The sequence below is a fragment of the Falco peregrinus genome, chromosome 14, assembly GCF_023634155.1.
Source record: "Falco peregrinus isolate bFalPer1 chromosome 14, bFalPer1.pri, whole genome shotgun sequence".
Taxonomy (NCBI): domain Eukaryota; kingdom Metazoa; phylum Chordata; class Aves; order Falconiformes; family Falconidae; genus Falco; species Falco peregrinus.
Window position 1 is genome coordinate 10,954,252 of NC_073734.1, and position 17,641 is coordinate 10,971,892.

Consider the following 17,641-nt stretch of genomic DNA (forward strand, 5'->3'; position numbering starts at 1 on the left):
AAATAATAGATCACAACCAACTTTACCGAAAATTAAAAACAAATAAATCTAGTACTTTGATGATGTGATACAAGAATACTGATCCACTTTTTTAATGCATAAAATTGTATTTTAAAAAAATAAAAAATATCAAATACACTTATTTCTTACATAGTTCTAATGCCTTAAGATTTTTATTTTAGCAAGATGAGAAAAACATCTGCAGTCTCTAGCAAAATAAGCTACCTTCCTGGAAAAATTATCAATTACAGGAGTTGTCTGAACTACATTCAGATGTAGATACGTTTCAAATCTAAGACATTAGCCACAGTAAATGTAATTACTAGGTAAGGAATTAAATATTATGTTATACGATTTTATGTGGAGTGATTTTGTGCCATTTTTGTAATTTTAAGTGTACGTTTATGTGGAGTGATTCTGTGCCTTTTTTGTATTTTTAATCGTACATACTTTATTACCATATATATTTTAATAAAGTTAATGGGGAAAATGCCTTTCTGTTAAACTGAGAGATGAAGGTTGAATATTGTTTTATTAATTCTCTTGTTTCTTGTTCAGCCTATAGCCTATTGTATTTTCCTTTTCAGCCCATATTGCTTCTATTTTTCTGTATTCTGATCTTACTTTCTTTCTGAAGTAGACCTTGCAAGTTTGCCATTGTGCATAAATTAACACTACCTACTTTTCACTATATATATTCTACTTGAATATCATATAGGATATGACTGGATAACACCTACTGAAATACTGCCTTTTTAATTCAATGAACTTGTATCATGTTTTATAGTATAGGTAAAAGCTTTGATCTGTACTTACCAGCCAGTCCCTTTTCCTTGGGACCAAGTTTGACTGGCACTGTGAAAGGATCACTGTCACCAACTGAGAATGAATGCAGTGAATAAACATTCTGCACTGCATTTATGAGCTTGTTTCCTTAGGACTTTATTTGTAATGATTCTCTAATACCTATAATTATAGTAGACACTTTACAGAATTGGAATCTTTTTTCTGATACTTTCCCAATCTAGCTGTGTAGTTCAAACTCCTTTCTCTAATTCAGTCTCCTGAAGCACAACATTATTTAGATATATAGTCCCTGTTTTCCTACCCAGCATGAGTAAAATGGTTAAGTCCGAACTATCTCACTAGCTTTCCAAAACATTAGCGGTATTGCTCTGAACTGCAAGAAGTATGTGTGATATCAGCTTTTTTGTTATCACTATTATTAGATAAACTCTAGAAGCAGAAATCACTTTTTTCAAATGCCAGTCTCTCTTGATCTTAAGCCACTCATCTTTGCCTTACACAGAACATCATAACTGTTTTCAAATGTCTCTGCAGTGATTTTAAACTTCCTTATTAAACAGAAAAGACAGCTCTTACTGTTCCTGAAGGACCCAACCCTACATACCTTATCCATAACAGTTGCACTTTATATTTCTAAATAAAAAGCAGGCACTGTAGGACTGAACTTCAGGTCTGCTGTGCTAGCGGTTTGCCAGTACAACTCACTCTCTTAATGGGCTGTCACCAAGACAACTCTCAGAATCACCAAAAAATCTCTGTACAAACACCTTTACACAACTCCTTAGGTTGCACAGTATACTTGGTACAGAATGACAAGAAAAGGCTTATACTAGTTTGAAAACATATTGTATTTTCAGCATTGAGCCTAAGTGCACGCAGTGCTGTCAAGACAGATCTGAGGGTGCTGTAGTGGAAGTGTCCATGTGTAAACTCCAGAAATCAGGGTAAACTCCACAAATCCTTGCATGTGCTGGAGCCGATCCTGCTTCTTGGGATGTTGCTGTCTGGGCTGCACAGACCTACTTTCTGCATGCTGCTGCACACACCTGCCTTCTCTAGGAAACGGGCTCCTACACATCACTTGCTAAGACATCTACCCATCCCAGTTCACGCCTCTTAAAATTATTTCATTTAAAATTTAGTTAACTTTAAATCTGTAGTAGTTAGCAAGGATATCACAGCAGAACTAGTACATAAAATGAGCTAGAAAGCAGCAGCTCAATCCAGGCTCGGACATTAGTCAAACAAGTTCTTTCTCCACACTAATCCCATGAGGGTTTAAATCTAAACTGTTTAGAAACGGAACCGTTTAGAAAGGCTCTGTTGAACACAAGTTCGTTCTGTTCCTAGCATCTCATTACTTCCCCCTTACAGTTCCAGATTACTTCCTCTATCAAAACTGTTTTCCCGTCTCTCTCTAGTTTGAAAACGCTACTTAGTCATTTTACCATGAGTAATTACAGAAATAGTCCCTGTGCCTCTCTTGTTAACACTTCTCAAATATTTGTGCAGTGATTTCATACCCTGCTTTAATCACCTCTTAATCCAGTTTAAACAAATTAAGTTCAATCAAACTTCCATTATAAGTAATATTCTCTCACCTTAGCTACCCTGCTTTGAACTTTCTTCAGTATTTCAGCAGTCTTTCTTATGATGAGGGGTCTCATGAATACTACATGCAGTATTTTGAGGGCAGCTTGTGCTATCATTGATATGTACCACTACTAATAAACTGGACATTAACAACCAGATGGAAGAAATAGTCTGAAACATCACAAAAATAGGTGTAACTCGGAAGTTGCTGTCATATATCCTCTTGCTACCTTACTTGTTTTTATTTTGCTGGACTGTATGTCAAGGTATAGATGAAGGAAGATAATAAAGGAAGTGAATTAAAAGAAAAGATTCAGACCTGACTTCTGCTGAATGCTGTTCTCATTCCACCTAGGCCTACTTATTTATGTTCTGATTTCAGAACCACAGGTTCAACACTGTGGTCCAGAGAGGACCATATACTAAATCATTAATAGCTCTGTTGATTAAAGCATATGCACTTTCACCTGAAAGTAAAAGCTAGGTATATGGGATGGGTGGGTGGGGGGGTGGGTGGGGGGGTGTGAAAGAAAAAAAAATAATATTCATTCTCCAAAGAAATATCCACATTCTATTAGGAGAGTTTTTATTTTCTAGGTCTCCTGTTCCAAGCTGTACTAACTTGAACTTTGGCTTCGTACCAAATGACTATATCCAAGATGGCAGCATTTAAAATCTATTCTTTTTCATATATAGTAAATGTTTTTGCTTGAATAATGCAATGTGTTTTTCAGTGCAGTAGGGCATTTGGCGTAATTTGCCTTCTTCATATAACTATGTTTCAAGTATGTGTAGGATTGACATTATTTATGTTCATGTGAAACGTAAATAAGTCAGAAACAGCTGACAATGTATTTTCTTTGCCATTCCTATATTGTAGAACACCATGTCACTTTATATTATGTTCCATTATGATAAATTCATTTTTAAACTGAGAGTCATGATCTATATTAGATCTTGAAAAACTTAAAAGCAAGAAGTGCACTTTAGCTACTTCTAGAAGTCTTAAGGAACCCCATTCCCCAGCATTGTGGTTGTCATTATTTAGATTATAAGAGAATACATACAATATATACAACATATAAAGCCTTTACAAATAACACACACTAGTCAGGGTATGTGACTTCAGTTAGTCAGATGTAACTATAATGATTTATGGAATACATTTTAGTTCACCATGAGTTTCGTTACTAATCTGATCTCATCATGTTGTAAGTTTAGTGTCTTGTAGAAAAAAACCTGAATCTGTATCTTTGTAATGTATTATTTATATTTACTCTCTATCCAACAAAACCCGAAGCTATATGAAAATTCATCTACAAAAAGTGAAAATTATTCAGAACAAGCCATCAAAAAAGCATTTACCCTAAGTCAATTCAGAGCACTGAATGAAAAATAACTTCTGAATTACCTTCTTTCATGTATCTATAACACACACAGAAGAACTTGCGTACTGGAATTACAGAAGTATATGCATTTTTCATCTAAGGTAATGGAAAATTATTGTTTTATGGGTCACTTACCAATACTTGCCTCTGTGCACCCAGTATTATAGAATTGTTTCAGCAAGGAGATTGAGAGTAAAGTCAGAGTTTCAACCAAGACTGTGATTCAGATAAGGACTACACATAGTTAATGTCAAATAGGTAGGAACAAAAAAGCAGAATGTAAGCAACTGCTTTCCTCACATTTACCCTCAGGTGTAGCAACTCTTTCTACCACAGGAGCGAAGCCATATCCTACACCTTTGCTCCCTCTGTTTATTCAGAGTACTACAGAAAAAAAGAGGAACTGGGAGGCATGATTGGGCTTATTCCTGATGGTGAGCTCTCAGCATACCATTAAAACTAAGCAGCAAGGTCAGACAATCTTTAGTCTGAGCCAGGAAATGAAAAGTTATAGTCAGTACAGCTTATCCATGGCTGCCCTGGTGCTGGCACCTGCACAGATCCAAATCTGATCTTAACTCCTAATAGACAAAGCTAATGAAAGGCCAGGCACCTAGAAAAATAGTAACTAGATGAGCTCTAAGTAACTATACTTTTGATAACATTCGATACACTCCCATGAATGACATAAAATCACGGAATCACACAGAACGGTCAGGGTTGGAAGGCACCTCTGGAGATCATCCAGCCCAACCCCCTGCTAAAGCAGGGTCACCTACAGCAGGCTGCACAGAGTTGTGTCCAGGCGGGTTTTGAATGTCTCCAGAGAAGGAGACCCCACAGCCTCCCTGGGCAGCCTGTGCCAGGGCTCTGTCACCCTCAGGGTAAAGAAGTTCTTCCTCATGTTCAGCTGGAACTTCCCGTGGTGCAGTTTGTGCCCGTTGCCCCTTGTCCTGCCACTGGGTACCACTGACAAGAGCCTGGCCCCATTCTCTGCATGCATTGGTAAGACCTGCTCTCAGTCTTCTCCAGGCTGAACAGGCCCAGCTCTCCCAGCCTTTCCTCATTAGGGAGATGCTCCAGTCCCCTCATCACCTTCGTAGCCTCCAGTGGCTCCTCCCCAGTAGTTCCCTGTCCCCCTTGAACTGGGGAGCCCAGCACTGGACACAGCGCTCCAGGTGCAGCCTCACCAGGGCAGAGCAGAGGGGCAGGATCACCTCCCTGCACCTGCTGGCCACGGTTCCCCTCATGCACCCCAGGATCCCACTGGCCTCCTTGGCCACCCAGGCACACTGCTGGCCCACGGGCAACTTGCTGTCCCCCAGCAGTCCCAGGTCCCTCTCCGCAGAGCTGCCCCCCAGCAGGTCAGCTCCTAGTCTGTGATGGTGGAGGGGGCTGCTCCTTCCTAAAATGTTTACATTCAGAAGTGGATCGGTTCAACACAGTCCAGCTCTTAAAACAGTTGATTCCATTTGGGGAAAGACACAATTGTAGACACAATATCTGCATTCAGAAACAATGACGTTTCAAGTGAATTAGAAAGGTTTTCAACTTAGCAGAGACACTAACGAAATGTAATCACATAGAAAATGTAGCTGTACACACATCCACATCTCTCCCCCTTCCCTTACCAAAAAAAAAAAACCCAAAAAACCCACCCCCCAAAAAAAAAACCAACCCAAATCTAACAAAACACCCCAAACTGCAAATATACTCCAAACCCTAAAATATCTTCCACACTTGGAGGATCATCTTCAGTTTTGATTTCTTTTGGATAACACGCTGCTATACCTTGCTGTGCTGCTTTAATCTGTACAGTGTCATAAGAGTATCCATCCCACATGAAGACTGCTGGATGTGTAAGATAATGTGCTTTCCCAGCCTAGTTACTAAGAGTTGTGATGGTTCACATTGCTAAAGTTGGATAAACATAGAGAAACAATCAAACATCTACATACTTTCTATTTGCTTTGGACATTTTCTTGTAAAAATGTCCACCGTATCTGCCCACAGTAACAGCACTAGTATCCAAACTGTATAGCAGCTAAACTAGTGTGCATGTTTTATGCATCACTACCTCTAAAAGGTAAAACATACAGTGCCACAAGCTACTGCAAAATTGTAGCTATCTTAGCATAATACTATTGGTGTTTTGAGACTGTGTGTAACAACCCATAAACCTCTGTCTGGTATGTAATAAACGTTATTACACCCCTGCTCCAAAATTCTGGTATTACGAAGGAAATATGCTGCATAGTTCCTTACGTTTTTTGAAATCAACACTCCTTTTTTGAAGAACAACTACAAGGCTGCTGGGTTTAGAGCGATCTTTTTCACCCTGTATAATATGCAGCTGCAGTTTCTACATGACTACCTGCATCTGGTTTGCTTAATGACTACACTTCTATGTATATTTATTGTTTACATATCCTAAACAAATGTATGCTGCAGGGCTCTACACAACCGAACATTTAGTACGAAGAAGATTTCTCTAAGTGAAGGAAGACACATCTGAGGCAAAAGAACAACTTCTGCAAATTTTAAAACACTACAAGCAATGGATAGGTCTGTCTAATATCATAGGAATGACTGCATACTCGGGAGGCAACACACTATTTCTGGGTGGCTGTAAGAGTACTATGGTATTTACACTACAGATGAAGGCCATTACAAAAAGATGGCGAAGAAACAGAGGATGGCCTCAGTACTTAAACTCATCCAGTTGCAATGACTTAGAGAAGAACCAAATCGATGTCCTTCATACCTCTAGAAAAATGGGGAATGTGAAACCGCTGACTCATTCAGAAGTAGCTCCACAATATGAAGCCACTTACTCAGGGACGCTGGCAAAGCCACAGTTGCATTCTTTATGATTAAATTTCTGTTAGAAACCATCATAACTTTCAAGGTAACTGAACTGCTACTCAAAGGAATATTTGTAACTGGAAATGAAGGTAGAGAGGGAATTTAATGCTAGTCAAACACGAGAAAAATCAGGATTTTTGGGTTCACCAAAAAACTTTGGAGTTTTTTCTGGCTTTCATGATGATGGAAATCACTTTCCTAGGTGATGAATAGTTACTCCAGTGGATTAAGCATAAGGTGTTAATGCAATACAAATAATAAACCTGAGTAAAATGAAACTTTTTTTTTTTTTACATTTGAAATATTTTTTAAGCTGTTTTTGTGTGAAAGAAGTGAAAAATCTGTGTAGATTCAGCTCCTCTGTGAAAGCTGATGTGTTCCCATGCTAAAGCACTAACTGCCCCTGGTAGTGAAAAATCTGTGTAGATTCAGCTCCTCTGTGAAAGCTGATGTGTTCCCATGCTAAAGCACTAACTGCCCCTGGTAGTGAAAAAGAGCCTTCAGCTAATCCCCCTCTAATTGAGACAGCTAACTCAAGTCATTATTTCATGCAATAATTTGCAATATTAAAGAAAATCAAATCATATATTCTGATACTTGATTGTCAGGGGTCTATTCAGAGTTTTATTTTCACATGACTTGTGACAAATCAGCCAGCACGAACTAAGGTGCTTCATTAATAACACTCTTGACATACTTATTTTTGAAAGAAGATACTGTTTTTCCATTGTACTGTGCAGAATTATTCTTTGCAAAATTCTGTTTTACAAGCAGCATAAAATAAAATACTGAATCACATTCTAGAGATCGTTTACACATTTAGGATAGCTGTCTTTCTATCAGAAGAAAATACTTTACAGGATTAATCCATTAATCTATTAAAATTTGTTGACTTACACTGTTACCTAAAGTCCCTGCAAATCCGGACACTTCTAGGAAAGGGAAATAATTTTTCCCATACAATCTCACCAGAAAGAGTTACAGAACTTCTGGACTTCAAAGAGTCTAAGAGTACTCTGTTTAATATTGGTAAGAAAATTTAGCACACTTGATCTACCAAAAGCATCCTTTAATAATTTCTCCTAACATTTATTTAATAATTCTGTTAATCTGCACGAGGACAAGAATTTGTTCTCCTGCTTTACTCCTTTGTGGTCATATATGTTCAGGTGTGTTTTTTATGTTTTAAAATTAGTTATAGTTTTCTTCTCCTTAGAAGATCACAGCTGCTTGACTCACAGTGATTAAAACCAGCTTCTAGTAGCAGGTGAAAGAATACAAGAAATAATATCAAATCACTTAAAAAAAAACCCACTTCTCAGACACAACTAAATGAATTTGTTGTAAGTACGACACATGTACAGAAAAGAACAAGAAATGGATTTATTGGCATTTCTTTCAGATGACTTTCAAGACTTTAAAACCACTGAGAAATAAAGTCATCCTAAATGCATACTAATAAAACTTCATACCAACACTCAGTATCGTGTTCTTTCTTTCCCTCATCCACTCAATCAAGGAAGAAAAAAGCATTTTTAATGAAAACACACAATATATTCACAAAAATACCCAAGCTAAACTGTACTTGGAAAATACTGGAAATACCATAGTCTCATATTGAAAAGCATGTTATGCTCATTAATTCCCTCATGCCAAGTCTTTCAGTCCCTAATCAGTCACAAGCCACATGGCACTTTCGCTACCTTTGCTTTTGCTTCAGTAGTTTCTGTAATATTAGCATCACCATTACTTAAATTATCATTAATACAGATTTTTCTTTGTCTTTTCAATGATCAGACTCTGATGGAATACAAGTGAGACACATGTTATAACTTGGTTACTTCTTACATCTACTTATGCTCCCTGTTTAAGTATATTATATGAAATAGGTAAGAGGCACAGTCACTCGTGTAAGTATAACCCAGGGATTCATGGTCAGAGTCACCCACCTGTATGTGGCTCAATAGAAAAGTAAGGCTGTCCTTCCAGAATGCTATAAACCAGCTTGGCACTGTTTCCATAAACTGGATCATCTGCATCTGTAGCTGTTACTTTAGTAACAAAGGTGCCTAAGTTAAAAAAAATATACACAATTAATGTTTACACACTTACTTGAAATTTGCATAACTCAAAAAATAATTTGAAACAAATATTAATTTCCTTGTGAGTTGTATGACAATAAAAGAATACAAAACATTAACAACTTAAAATATCACTTGTTGAACACAAAGGAAATGTTTTTCAAGATGATATATGCCAGTAGAGTGAATGTCTGGGTTAAAAAAACCCACACCTTTTTAGTAGCTGTATTATTTAAAGTTTCTTTGTAGAATGCATTTAAAGCTACCTGATAAATCTCTGTAGACTTCAAGCATTTGCAAAGGAGTCATATCAAAGGGATACGAAAATACAAGGTTAATAATACAATATAATATGTTGCATTTAAGATTTGCAAAATCACATTTGAAAGAACCTTGACAAGTTACAGAGACCACGTAGAAAAGCAATAATAAAAAGGCTTCTTTCTTCTTCTCTTGGCTTGCAGCCATAATAATGGTTTGATGTGGCCACAGTGACAGAGGTAGGACAACATCTATTGTCTCTGAAATGAGTCTCTGCCACTGAGGAGGCCATTGTCTAGCCAGAGTTATAAATCCCATACTCTGACTAAAAAAATAGAAGAAAAAAAAAAAAAAAAGAAATTGCCCTTTTTATTTCTTAGGCAACATTGCACTTGCCATTTCTGTAAGAAGCAAAATCAAATGAAACTCAGTCAGTTACATTAAGCTTGCTACAGAGACTTTTTTTCCCCCTAAAAATATAATGATGACATTAATTAGGCTAACAATAAAGACAATATCTATGAGGGAGAGAAAGCAAGAGTAAGAGAGAGGTTAAGGGCTGAATTATGTTTCTTATGTTCAGGAAGGAAAAGAATTATAGCACTCACCAAAATATCGCCCTTTCTGGGTGTGCTAATAAAAATAGCCTCCTCTTCTTTCTTATACTTTGTGTGCTGTTGAATCCAAATTACATGTCACTTCAGGACAGAAACAATAAACTAAAGGGAGAGGAGATCCCTTTGGCATGTCCTTGCATTGCACTTGCTGTTCTTTCTCTGTAGGGCACATTGCTGCTACAGCTTTGGGCAGTTTTGTTCTTTACACTACACATAAATTATTTAAAATGTGTGCATGTTTAGAGATAACGTGCATATCACTCAACAGCTTCCATTTCACCCTTTCCCACCTGGCCACTTCAAACATCAGGGCAAGATACAGGGCTAGCAAAACGCTGGATTGTCTAGAGGGATGGAGAAACCTCACTTATGGAGTGGAAGTTCTGCAGTGCCTGAAGTTGTGGCAGGTTTGGTTCATGGGAATAATGGGATTATTCCCCGGGAAGGGAATACAGCTTGCAGAAACACATGTCACTAGAGAAAAAAATGCCTATGTCGTGTACTGGTAATTAATTTTGGCTACCACTGTGAATTTATCTATTCTTACAGGGGGGTGACATCAATGAAGGGAAGCAGATCAGCTGGCCGTTATGCAGGCTCTACCATGGCCTCATCTGGCAGGAAAAATGCCCCACCAGCATCCCTCCTGCTGCTCGGCAGGGTCCAGAAGAATCCACGTGGCCTGCAGCTGATGCATACAACACGGAAAAGGAATCCAATGCTGATGAATATTATGTTGCATATGTCTTTGGCAGATGCTTGCTAACCTGTTTCTGTAAGCATGTACTGTTCATGTTTTTAAGCTTAACTGTTTTTGATGTTGAAAGGTGATCTTATACCTAACATTCAATATAATAACCTTTAACCTGCCACTGGGCATGAGAAACAGACTTTATCCTCAACTTGATGGTTGGTTTGTAAGGAATTAACATCAGAAATTTGTTGTCTAACCAATTCCAAATTTTGCTGTACACCCAGACACTAATAGGCAATGCCTGGTAGCTTTGAATGAAAATGATAAAGGGGATAGATGACACAAATGTGGCCCCCAGCCCTGTAGCTAGCACAGCAGCCTCAACCTATAGATGATATCCTGAATGACCTCCTTCACACAGAGATGAATGAAAACAGTAACAGGGAAGCAACCACGAGGCATACTCAGAGGCCATGGCATAGGCTACAGTGAATAAAATAGGGAGCAATGACAAGTAAGTATGCAGGAAGCTTGAATTTGGATGATGCAAGAGCAGAGGATCAAAAGGACCTTTTGTGGCTTGCCCACAGTAGTTACAAAGCCTAAAAAGTAGTAGCTGTTAGAATTGTCGCACATATTTAAGGTTTTTTGGCTCACTTTCTGTAACTTACAACAGTTACAAGTTCTCTGTTACGATGTTCCTACAGAAAGCAATCTCTTAGCCGAGCTGTACCTCCCCTCTCACAGGATTCAGGCTACCGCCCCACCACCCCAGCAGGACATTCCCTGCAGTTCACAGCTGCTGTCCCATGCATGATAACAAATATGAACGTAGAGGACAGTGCTTTCTTCAGCTAGATTCAAACTGCAATAGCAGGAGATGTACTAGGTTTCCATGGATGCTATCATAAATCTTCTCTTTTAGAAGATTACAAAACAAAAGAGGTTTGTGCAGAATATCATACAATAGGACAGGGCTGCAATAAAATAAGGCTCATCACAGAACAGTGAAAATTTCTGTAAAAGTATTTTATCTAGGCTGTTTCATTTTGTTTCCATGATATAATTCATACACAAAAGAAAATAAAGAAGTTATTTAAAAATAAGTTAAAGAAGTGTTGACTTCTTTGAGATTGTGTTTGATTTGCCTAGCTGGCTCTCATTTCAAAGGACTTCAGAAATAATTATATTGCTTGTTTAGAAAGATTTGATATATAATGCCTATCGTTTTCTTATTTCACTTGAGAATTCTTGAAGAATTTTATATTTATTTCAAGTTTTCAAAACTTAAATGGGTATGTTGATTCTTTGATAAAAGTATCCTTTATCCCAAGTGTTCATTAGATACTGAAGTTGAATACACCATAGTAAAAAGAGGCAATCTGTCTAACATTGCTTCCAATCCTAATGCTCAGCTCTCAATATTTATTTCTTATGACATAAAATAATTTAATTGCTTATTGAGGCCCCAAGTTTATCTGAAATTTATACATACATTAAAAAACCAGACATAATAGTTACTATTCCCATTCACTGTTTATATACACAAAACAGGGGAGGCACGTGACATACCCTTCTTTTTTTTCCCTTACGTGACTATAATCTCACATAATAAAACTAATGAAGGGAACAGAAAAATAAGATATTCTCCCAGCCCTTAGAAATCAATTTCTTACACTGCCAGTCTCTGCCGCTTAGCACTTCATTTCTGTCATACACAATTCTGAGGTCACTACAATTCAGCAATTTGCTCCCTAAAACCTTATTGATGAAAATTATTTATGAAATATGCAAGCAATCATGAAACAGAAAGTAAATAAATTACTTCTACTATTGAAATTAGTTAAGCTTTTACATAGTTTAAATTTTATCTCCTTTAATTTGTTGGGTTTTTTTTTTTGTGTTACGCCTTGAATCAAATCTTCTGCAGGTGTGAAACATGCCACATTAATATGTTCACATTGGCAATAAGAAGTATGTCAGAGAGCAAACTGTCCCCTCTGCAGCTGTGTATGGCATTGCTGCTCTGGTTCCCCTGCAAGAAGGTAACGGTCCAGAAGAAGTGGCAACCCATCCCACTCCCACAAGTGATAGAACCCTATCCACCTAAGCTTTGGAGATCTGGAGAACTAAGGGTGAAAAATAATGCAGAAAAAAGGAACTCAGAGCCACCATGGCTGATACTTAGACAATCTCCCGAACACAGCAGAACTCTCTATGCTTTGGTCTAGAGCTTTGAATTATTGATATTTAAGCAGGATTTTACTCCACTACAGACTCTGCAGTTATAAACCGCGTGTACATAAATATTTTTACATGCATAATGTGTTTAAAGTTTTAAAAATAAAATTACTGGTTGAAAAAACAGTAAGAATGTAGGGAAGAGCATTTATTAAGTAAATGCTTTTTGAGAAACAACATTCTGGGTTCTACCCAACAAAAAAACAGCTAAGGTTTCTGTTTGTGTTTAATTTTGACTGCATTTGGCTTGTGTTTGTTTCTTTGTCAATGCTACAACAAACTCATTTAGCTAGAGACTATAAATTTGAAATGGTGCCATTTTTACAAGAAAGCCACTATTATAGTCCAAGTCACTGTTGTCCTAATTACAATAATATAGCAGTTTTATATAATCTGGCCCAACAACATAATCACTGTTTCTTTTTTAATTTATGTTCCTAATATTTCCTTATGTAAAACAAAACCATCTTTTCAATAGATGAGGCAAATTTTAAGATGTTCTGTTAAAAAAACGTGTTGCATTTTTTTCGGAGGTACACTTTTGCAATGCTAATGACCCTGCGATTAAACACGGACTGCGAAGAGATTCAACAGATTTTAATTAATGAATACTTCTAATGTGATTTCACCACTAACCATTGCTGATTGTTTTAGTGTCAGGTTTCATAGTTTCTCTTTGCAACAGGCTAGCAATCAGAGAAGCAATTAGCAATAAAAGTATTTTTATATGGCTAGGTAAGAAAGCCTGCATTTGCTGGCAAACTGAGATTAAAAGCTATCATAAAAATAAGATGTGTGTGCTCAGCTAGTGCTCTTCTGTTGTTTTGGCTGTGTTTTTATGTGCAAGTCAGGGTACAAATTCTGCACATTAGTCAGAAAGAAAAATGCATATGCTGCCACAGGGAGTCGGGAAGCAAATTTTTTGGTGTGGCAGTGAAATGTGTGTTCTGGGAAAAAAGAAAGAAAAAAACAACCAAAAATTCAACAATAAACCCCCCAAACTTGTATGTTCTAGAGGAGGTAACGCATAGCTGTTGCCAGAAATTTACATGAATCCATATTCAATGAAGCAACCATTTTGTTGAAAGATTGTAATGGCTGGTAAAAATAAAAAAATGTGACCATAATGCAATATAGTGGGACCATGTTTTCTCATTTGCCCAGGGACTTCAGCATTTTTTTTCCTTTTCTGATGCCCTTTTTGGTCTCACTCACTCTTTCCTCCTCTTCCCAAACCCTGACAGGCTGAAATCTCCATTCCATTCAGAAGATCTGATAACAAGTCTGACAGGGCATTAAGAGTATATATGCATGAAAAAGATCTACCATTATTTACAAACTGTTTTGTTTTTCTAAAAGAATCACTGTGCTTCACATCTCCAGCTAGATTTTGAGTTTGGCTGATAGTAGCCCTGCAGTCAGTAGCGGTCACAGCAAAGCATTGTTTGCATTCAGCAGGTCAGATAAGCATTCTTTCCAAAATGAAGCCTTTTCTTCACTGTCCTTCTTTGCTATAATCTCACAGGTAGCATGACAGTTGTTGTCATGGTAACAATTTTTTATTGAATAAAACTGCAATAATCTCATAAAAACCTGTATAACTTCTTGACATGTAAATTATTACTGCCTCAAAGCTTAAGGAACTTATTCTTATTTGTTTTTCATTGTTGCTGATTTTTAAAATACAAAAACATAGTTTTAAGCCTTATCATCTCAGATTATTCTACACGAGACTATTTCTAAACCAAAAATCTATGAATTAGAGATTTCACTAACCAAATAAACAAATCTTATATGGAATAGAAATCTGTGTAATGCACTTCAGGACTTTCTAATATGTGTAAAATGCACACATAAAATATTATCATTGGCATTTTAAATTGCATAGCTTGGTGTCTATGCAGATGCATATATGTGGGTATGTTATACGAGTAGTTTAGCGTTCTTTGCAGATCATACATAATTTCACTCCTAACTTCTACACTAGTACTTGACTATATTTTTGTTATTATTAACAGCTACATTATTGCCAAAGTTCTGAAAACAAAATATGTGGATCAGGTCTCATAAGTCAAGAAAGTCCTCTCCCCAAAGACTCCAAGAGGCAAGAACCAGGGCAGACAAATGCAGGCAGACAACTGAAGAGAGACAGGGAGATGACAAGAGGATGTAAATCGTCCTGGGAAGCCATGCTGTCAGCAGGCAGTGGTGCTGTGGCCTGACCTACCTGCTGTCAGGTTAGCACACCTTCCCCACAGCACCTACAGCACATAGGCATCACGGAAGAGTTTTAAGGACTGCTTTGAGAACAGATGACAGTAGTCTTGTGTAGGTTTTTCAGATCTTCCCACACTTAAAGGAAAGCATGTGAAAAATAGGTAAGTATTTGCTTTGTAAGCGGACGTCTTTCAGTGATGAAAAATTAATGGAGGTGAAAGATGACATCCTAAGCAGCGGTAAGGGGTGGAGATATGGGCCAGAAGGATCCACTAAAGGAAACTATAGGCAGCTTACGCTTGGCATGCTAGAGACACAGGAAGGCCAGAATGTATTCTACTGTATTTATACTAGAGTTCTGTATACAGCCACTCCTAGAGGGAAAAATGAGAAAGAAAATGTGTGTACTTTACAGGTGTAATACTGATACGTGGGTGATGAGAACCATATAAATACATAGATAGGAGACTTCATTTAATCTTCTGCAAAGACAAAAACAACAGCAAAAGCTTCCTTACAATGAGAAATTGTACAAGGAGGAATAGCTCCCCAAGGGAAATAACAGAATCCTCCTCACTGAAGAGTTCACTCTATTGCACAGGATGCTAGATAATGTATTCTAAGGGAAAACCCTAGAAAGACAGGAAGATTAACTAATAGGGTAATTTGTCTTTCCCAGCTGTAATTTGTTTGACTCTAAGTAGTGAAATACTGTGATGCTGTCATGATCTTGTTTATGATGATTAAGGTAAGGAAGAAGGAAAAGAGGGTTATTCATACCACTCAGTTTTGGTCTCAACTGGCTAAATTAGATACGTAGCTGCACTAGCTTTCTGCTCTGTATAAGGGAGGAAAACAGAATTGTCCTTTCATGGGAACCTGCTTTCTTGGTCGACCAGCGAGGAATCCAAATTAAATTAGCCAGCTAATGCAAATGTCTAAGTTTTAACATATGACTACTGTCTTATGCGTATGTACTCAAATTAGGCCATACCAATCTATAATACTAACCCTCCAGGAACTTCAGGCATGTAAGCTGGCACATCGACATATAGGAAAAGCACAAGTATTGCAAGACTCTTGTTTCTGTTTACATTATTTTCCAAATATATATATATATATAAAGACCTATGTGCACTTACACACTCATTTAGACAAATACATATAATTTCTGCAATAAACTGCAAATCATTTCATATTCAGTTTTTTAAAGCTGATCTTAAAAAGCAGAGTAACAAAGCATTACTGGTTTGTTTTGCTAGTTGGTTTTATATATATAGTTGCGCTGTTGATGTCACTGAAACACACAGAATTTGAGAACCCAGTACTCTACAGACCTACAGCAAATGGCAGATGGTGCCCCATACAATTGATAGTCTAACCCAAAAGTTTTAACACCTGAAAAATCTGGCTTAATAAAGGGATCTGAAAGAACCCAACAGGAGCAGCTTGGTCAACAGTAGGAAATAACCACTACAATAAATTATGAAGTACTGTGCCAAAAAAACCGCAAGAAACTCTTTCCTGTTTCCAGCAGGAAAATACTTTTTTCATGTACTTCTGATATACTGAGTCAGGTTTAGCTCCATAAGCAGAACAAAAATCCGAGTTATTTCTTCCAAATGTTACATATTACTTAATGCAATTTTTAGAGTAGTTTAGAAAGTTAATGAAACCTTGAAAAAATGTTAGCATGCAGTATGTGTATGAGTCAAAATCTCTGAGCAACTGAATATCCTACCACATATAACACAATGATGCTTTTAGATTGCTCATGTGTCATTTTAAGGACTTTTCATCATGTGAGGGAAAAGGGAAAAATATATTATATGCAAATGTGTAACTGCAGAAGTATGAAAGGTGCTTGCTATGCATAGGAGAAGAAAGCCTTCTGTACAGCCCACAGACAACGGAGCAAGCTGGCAGCCTTCAGCATTTTACAGCTGTATAATGAGGACTGTAGGAAGCATGGTTGTGAAGTCTAATAAACTGTGTATTTTACAAAATTTGTGCACAGATTAATCATTTTAGAACTCTGATGCTGCCTTTATAACATGAACTTTTGGAAATAAAAATGTTTAACATCAGAAATGTATATTCAATCTAGTGATATAGATAACTCTTTGGCAATTATCCTTGCTGATTTCACCTACTGCTTGGATTTAGCCTGTGTGACTTTAATAAGAAAGGACACTGCCTTTTCAGTTTTAAGGTTAGCAGCCTTTCTTGGTACAACTTATAAGATGCTGCCATTAGAGAGCCCGCAGATACTCCTTTATAAATTCCCCTGGGTGGCTGTTTGTTAGGATTAGAATAAAGTATGTAACATCACAGGCAACAGTAGAAGGGTAAAATATATTTTATGTTTGGCTTAAAGAATAATGTTTTCTTTTCATTTTTTTAATTGTTTTATTATTATTCTCCCTTTAGGTATCACCCACACTATAGAATATTAATTGATATTTGCAAGAGATGTGGGAAATAACTATTCTTTTGTTCAGGACTTTTTGAAAGACTGCTTGTCTCTAATCAATTGACTATTTCATCAGCATTCATTCTGCGAGGTCCCCAGGCAAAGACAGTGAAATTGGATGATCACTGTACACTACGTTACCAAGGGGGAGGCGGGGGGGTAGTACGGTAAGGCTTGTTGATTTCGATGGAAGTTTCAGGTTATGCTCAGGTGTACTGTATACAAGTATAAATAAATAATAAAATAGCCCTGGCTGTTTACTGCAGAAATCCTTTCATTTATACCTTTCTATCATGAAAACAGAAAACGGCTGGTATAATCTTGCAGCTTTGATGCCCTGCTTGCTTTATTTGGTAGAGCGAAGCCTACAGTGCCAGTAACTGTAATCCAGGTTACAAAAGCAG

General features: G+C 37.2%; 1 protein-coding gene across 2 annotated transcripts in view; it reads right to left on the bottom strand.

Annotated features, from left to right (window-relative positions):
* Window positions 1-17,641, bottom strand: part of CDH8 (cadherin 8) — a 137,211-nt gene that overhangs the window by 72,409 nt on the left and 47,161 nt on the right. For both annotated transcript variants that reach the window (XM_055819041.1, XM_055819042.1), the window contains exon 3: window positions 8,603-8,722. In XM_055819041.1, the coding sequence (XP_055675016.1) occupies window positions 8,603-8,722 (120 nt within the window). The remainder of the gene's footprint in view (window positions 1-8,602; window positions 8,723-17,641) is intronic.